A 6,859-nucleotide genomic window follows, 5' to 3' on the forward strand; every position below is an offset into this window, starting at 1 on the left:
CTATGGATACATTAGAGTGAATAACAAATCTGCATAGATATGTGTATGCGGGAGTAATGAAAGAGATTATATGAAGATAAGAAATTCGGAGGAGCAGAAGGATTAATGAGCATAAAATTAGGTGCTAATATAAGGTTCAGAATGTTTATTTACGTTGGTGAACAAAGATAAGGTGATAACGTAAATAACAAGGATTGGTGATAATAGCAACGCCTATTTATATGAATAGTTATAAACAAAGGCACGGCAAACTAAAGTTATTTCAGTATAAGCTGCAATTTGTATAACAGTCGTTAGATCACAAATTGGACTGGATACATTGCTCGGCTGAGCTTGTAAATAGTAAACAAAGGAGTATATATTTATTTTAATGCTGAGAAGGCAACTAGGTTATTCAATTATTGAGAATGATTAGCAAAAGGTGACATTTATTAAATAGCAAGATCTAAGGCAGTTACAAAATATTTCGTATTTACATGGATTATAACATAAAAGGAGCATTTTGTTGATGAACAACAATGAAGACTGGAACTGAAGATAAACGAAGATGGAATGAAGAATAGATTGAAGAATACGATTCCTTGTTTTCCGTTATTCCTTATTCCTCTCAAAAATAAAATGTTTTTATTTAACACATTTTAGGGTAAAGATCTGTAATGTTTGTAAATAATTTTAAATCAGACTGAACATTTTATTTACAATTTTGAATTTGTGCATAAGTTTTTACATAAGGTTTGTTTGAGGATAAACGAAACATTTGAGAACTAGTTGACCGTGATTGTTTGGTAGGATGATTAGGGCACTGATAACGAGAAAGGATTCATACTACTGTCCGTATCTTGTTTGTTTGAAATCATAAACCTGTCTAATGAATTGCAATTTTATATTTTGTGATTTTATTTATTTTTACTGTCCAGAATAAGAATTAGGGACAAATCATGTTTCAGTTAAGGATTTTTAAATACGGCAGACACAACTGAATATGACCTAAAATAAATAAATAGGTAAAGAAAGGTTTTAGAGTCAAGTTGACTTATTTTATGATAAATCGAATAAATTAAACTCTCGTTAATGATCGAGGATGGATGAATCAGTGAATACTAGGGATGAAAGTTTGAATGTATGGGATTAGCAAAAGATTAGCGCGTCTGTGGTACGAATGTTCACACTCATTTTCTGTTTTTATTTAGTTTCACACATCACACTTGGTACTTACGTGGCCCGGGACACACAGGGTACTTCACATTGAACGTTGACACTTCGCTGGTTGAGAATGCAACTGTTCCATCTCCATTTTTTTGAGAAATTGAGTTATATATCACTTTGAACTATTTGCAATGCTTTCTCTATGTTAAAACATCAAAAAAAAAACAAAAAACAGTCGGTTTATGGGTAAAACTCAGTTTACTCTTTGTTCCATTTCCAAAAAAATCAGAAGAAATTACAATGCTAGTGGTCTATCTCCAGAGATGGAACACATGCATCCCTACTTTTGGCACTGACCAATAGGAATCGAGTATTCACTGGAGTTGGAACACATGCTTTCCAAATAAATTGTTATTGTTTGTTTATACAAATATACAGTTAATTCAGTCTTCAGTCCTTCTGCAGACATTGCGAGAATGGGTTATGTTCTTATGAGTTAAATGTTGGTAACTTTTCTGTTATTTAACATAATGTCGAAACTAGATGAAGAAAATATTATGTCCCTATTAAATGACGAATTCCTCATGGAAAGGTAAGAATGCCTACATTACTAAACTTACAGGAATATTCTTTAATTCCTTATATTCTGGACTTTACTTTGTTTAGGTTAGGCCTAAGTTTTAGGTTATTTTGCTTCACAAACAATACCAATAATGTGTTATTAAACTTTTAGTTATTATCTGGGAGTACAGGCTAGGCCTAGATCTATTCATTTAATGTTGTGACCTGTACGATAGGGCCTAAGAGGTCATAATCTGTGATTCATAATTATTGTTAAAATTGAAAGTTCAGTTTTTTTTATTTGTGCTTTCCTGTCTTGTTTACTAAAGTAGTGCTTAATTAAAGTTTTAACACAGTTATTTTTATTTATTTTCTTTATTTTAGTGACATTGAAGATGACCCAGGATTACCTGACACCGCCAATTCAAATCACAATGATAATTGTGTCATTATAGACGATATCCAAGTTGGTGAAGAAGTTACGCTTTTAGTTGATGGTTCTGGTGTCTGTAGTATCTATAATGCAGAACGTGAAAGCAAAGTGAATGATGAAGAGGCTGTTGCTAGTTTGAGCATTGATAACAGTGTTAATGCTACCGGTATGGAAATAGGCCTAAGTGACTCCCCGAACATTGATAACAGTGATAGTGATATGGAAATAAGTGACTCACCAGGAAGTGAGAGTGATGAAATGTGTGACCAAGGAAAAAAAGTTAGGAGCCGAAAAAGAAACGTCTGTAGGAAGAACTGGAAAATGGAAGTAAGGAAGAGAAAAAGACAGAGTGGAAAAGAATATGAAGATAGAAAAGGAAAGGTTCACAGAGCTAGACGGATTCAAGGTGATTGCAAAGGAGCATGCAAGTTTAAATGTGACACACAAGTTAGTGCTGATGAAAGAAAACAAATTCACGACAAATTCTGGTCCCTCAGTGATACAGGTAAAAGTCATTTTTATAGTAAGTTTGTCGAAAGACACACTAAGCAAAGGTCTCGTACATTACACGAAAATAATAGGAAGTTTTCTTATTTCTACTACTTGGGAACTGAAAAAGATATGCGCGTTAGAGTGTGCAAAGAATTTTTCTTTAAAACTTTGGACATAAGTCAAAGGAGGATATATTACTTTTTTCAGAATGTGTATGATTCTCAAACAGGTACGGCCCGATCCCCTTTAAAAGGTAAAAATACTAAAAGTCATATTGACGATGAGTTGAAGGAAAAGGTTCGTGACCACATTAACTCGTTTCCCCGCATAGAGGCTCATTATTGTCGAAAAGATAGTACCAAAGAATACCTAGAAGGGGATTTATCTCTGGCTGAAATGTATCGACTTTACTCAGCATCAGTAGAAAATCCAGTAAAAGAGTCACTCTATAGGCATATTTTTAACCATGAGTTCAATTTAGAGTTTTTTAAGCCTAAAAAAGATCGCTGCGACACTTGTGAAGCTTTTAAATGTAATCTGGAACCGAGTCAGGCAGAAACAGAAAGATTTAACTTACACAAAACAGAAAAGGATGCAGTCAAACTTGTTCGAGACAAAGACAGAGCTGTGTCAATAAAAGCTGTAAATGACTCAAATACCTGCTTTATAGCTTTTGACTTGGAAAATGTTTTTGCTCTTCCAAAGGCCGAAGTTTCAAACTTTTTTTATAAAAGAAAGTTAAATTGCTACAATCTTACAGCACATGTAACATACAAGGGCCAAATAGAATTATATTGTATGGTTTGGCATGAGTTGATTTCAGGTAGAGCTGGTAACCATCTTGCAAGTGCGGTTTTTAAAATTTTAAACCATGTATTTGCTCAAAACAGAGAAATCAAAAAGTTTGTTTTGTGGTCCGATTCATGCGTACCACAAAACAAAAACTCCATAATGAGCATGGCACTTAAATCATTTTTAAAGGAAAACCCTACAGTAATTGAAATTGTACAACGTTTTTCTGAACCAGGTCATGGAGTTGTCCAAGAAGTCGACGCAATACATAGCAAAATTGAGAGGTGGTTAAAACCTTTAGAGATATTCAGTCCCCTTTCATTGGTGAGGGTCCTGGTAAACAAAGCCAACAAAAGCTCAACAAAAACTAATATAATTCAAATGAAACCCTCAGACTTTTTTGATTTTCAATCTGCTTCAAAGTCACTAAACTATTCCATCATCCCCTACACTAAGATTAAAGAAATAACTGTTACCAATACCGAATTATTTGATGTAACATATAAAACAAGTTTCTTAAATGAAGAATTAGTAAAATGCAACATTGCAAAAGATGGACTGAGAGGGCGTGACAACATTTCAAAATCGCCTCGCCAGCTAAATAAAAAAACTACTACTAGCCCTCAAGCTCAAGCTAAGACGAGACCTAGCCTTCCCTCTGTCAACCCTATCACTTCAAAACCTATTCTGCAAGTAGAGAAGAAAAAAGCCTTGCAGTCGATGTTGAAGTTTATGCCAGCAGTAGACAAAGCATTCTATGAAACTTTGTTTCGGAACACTACGAATAGCTGAGCTGTTATTTGAAGGACTAAGACTAACCAACTATTAATAAGTCAATTCTAAGACTTGAAAAGATCCTTGTCTTTTAATTACCGGTAGGCCTTTGCTAGCCTGTATTGTATTTTAATGTTCTTTTTACTAGGTACCGTGCTATTGTATTGTTTCATTTCGGCATAATAAAATTATTCTTTATTTTAACAACTTGTTTTCTTACTTTACCTATCAACAAAATACCATTTCAAAAAAATATGATCTGTACTAAATATCTTATTTTGACATAGAAGTCACTGTTAGGTAGGCTAATAATTTTTAATATCTGGAGATAGAACAGGTGTACCCATAGTAGTATGAAAAACAACTGTTCTATCTCCAACATTGCTTTAAAAACACATAATTTTTTAATATTAAATCACATAATAAGTTGCCATGGTAAATTTTTACTAGAATACAGTTACTAATAAATATAGTGGAATTATTTAATTGTAAATAGTGCAAATCATGTGATTTCAACAGAATATCAAAGTTTGTTTTCAAGTTTTTGCAAAACTTGAGAAAGTGGAGTTGGAACACTTGCATTTTCACCCAGCGACTTGTTATTTTTGCAACTTTATGTACACAAACATTATTATTATGCTCCATTTTGGTTTCGCCTTAAGCGCACTTTTGGGAATATACAGGAAAATGAGAGTTTAATGTTAAGTTTTGTTTGACATAGGTTTTTATACAATTTCGTGGTTCAGGATTACTAGGTCATATAAAGTTAGTTTAAAGTAAGTTTTGGGTACTAACAGCATGTATTTAGGTTAAGAAATGTAATACTTTGCTCTGAGAGGTTCTAAATGAAAATGTATGACTTTATTTTACGATCAGTTTGCCGTATTTTTCAGAGTGAAAGTTAAGTTGTCTTATCTTGATTATTGTTGTAACCTGTCATATGTTAGACCGAGCGATTGCAGCGCTCTGTACCCTGGCGGATGACAACGAGGAAATCTAGAACTATTGCGATTGTTGCCCGCCAAGTAGTTGTAATTCAAACGGACGCTCCTGCGTCGGAAAACTTTGATTTCTTTGAATGAGAAAATGTATAAATTATGTTTGGTTTTATTAGATGAAAATTTGTAATGTTTAGAAGAGCTAAGTGAGTTTATTTTTTTATAGGCTTGTAAAATTTTAAAAAGCAGGAGTAGGGTACGCTGTACTTGGGGCCCCCAATCAGAGAGCAGCATTTCATCCCCACCCCTCCCCTAGGCCACGCCCATCAGCCAATCAGAGAGTAGCATTCCCCCTAGGCCACGCCCCCTAGCCAATCAGAGCGCAGCCCTTTCTCTAGGCCACGCCCCCTAGCCAATCAGAGAGCAGAATTCCCTCTAGGCCAATCAGAGAGCAGCATTTCCTCTAGGCCAATCAGAGAGCAGTATATTCCTTAAGCCGTGCCCTACAATTACCACGTGGTCTAACCTCACATGTGTTCTAACCTCACTTTTTATTTTTCCCGCCAAATAACATAACCTCACTTCCCCCAGCAAATATTGTAAATGTGATTGGTAAGGATTGAACCAGTGAACCTCTTAGATCAACGACTTATGCTACTCCTACTATGATACAACACCATACTAAAAATCAACACATCATCCCGACTGGAAATGAAACGTTTGGTAATTGGTAAGAATCGAACCTGTGAACCTCTGGCTCATACACAGTCTTATACACAACCAACTGCTAGGAAGAAACATTATTCAGATTAACCATCTTTCCAACAATACATAATATCTATGAAATGTTTATTATATGTTCAACAATTGGTGGCCTTTAGAAAGGCCATTTTTGTTCTCTATGGTAAAGTTCTGCTTAAGCCTTTTTCCAGTCGGTTAAACAATGGATATGTGAATTATAATTTGCTTTGTCATTGTTATGGACTGTAGTATATAGGTATACGTAAATAAAACTCAGCAAATACTGTAAATGTGACTGGTAAGGATCGAACCCGTGAACCTCTGGCTCATACACAGCCTCATACACAAGTAGGGGTGGCAGTACTTGAGGTGAAATCACGTGACACCCTCAGGTAAACCATCTGATCAGCTGATCCTACCATAACCTTATTTGAATATGTATGCTTTCCCGCCAGCCGTTCCCGCCAGTCGTTCCCGCCAGCTGACGTAACCTTATTTGTTTATTTAGGTACTTAACAAACCAAATTAATTATAGGATAAAAAGTGTGACCGGGTATCGACCCCGGGCCTCCTAGGTGATGGATAATGTCTAAGCCATCCAGCTATCTTGGGTTAGCAGTTGTAACATATATTGTAGTCGTCAACTGTTCAACAACCTTAATTGTGACCACATACGCAGCTGTGAAACATAATTTCAAGGTGAAATCCTTCCTGCCATAACCTCACACTACGTATTGTATACGTATCTCGCCAATTAACCTCTCCCCAACTGTATTGCCAAATCACATAACCTCACTCTTGTGCCATCTGCTTTCCCGCCATGACCTCACTTTACGTAAATGTAGTTATTTCTATTTAATTATTAAACACAGTTACAGATACAGTGTTTATAGTGGTAAATGACAACCTTACTTTACATATACAGGGTGTGTAAAAAACATTATATTTTTTATTTTATTTCATACATATCTAAATGTAGTAG

The 6,859-nt window shown here is 35.1% G+C and overlaps 1 protein-coding gene across 1 annotated transcript; it reads left to right on the forward strand.

The window, feature by feature from the left end:
• Positions 1-1,472: 1,472 nt before the first annotated feature.
• Positions 1,473-4,216, forward strand: LOC128984316 (uncharacterized). The gene is made up of 2 exons (XM_054403623.1): positions 1,473-1,738; positions 2,092-4,216. Exons 1-2 carry the CDS (start codon positions 1,647-1,649, stop codon positions 4,214-4,216), a joined length of 2,217 nt encoding a protein of 738 aa, XP_054259598.1. The 5' UTR covers positions 1,473-1,646.
• Positions 4,217-6,859: the final 2,643 nt, after the last annotated feature.

Source organism: Macrosteles quadrilineatus, unplaced genomic scaffold (genome assembly GCF_028750875.1).
Source record: "Macrosteles quadrilineatus isolate MER2022 unplaced genomic scaffold, UCM_ALF_1.0 Scaffold_2__2_contigs__length_208266976, whole genome shotgun sequence".
In the NCBI taxonomy this organism is placed as follows: Eukaryota; Metazoa; Arthropoda; class Insecta; order Hemiptera; family Cicadellidae; genus Macrosteles; species Macrosteles quadrilineatus.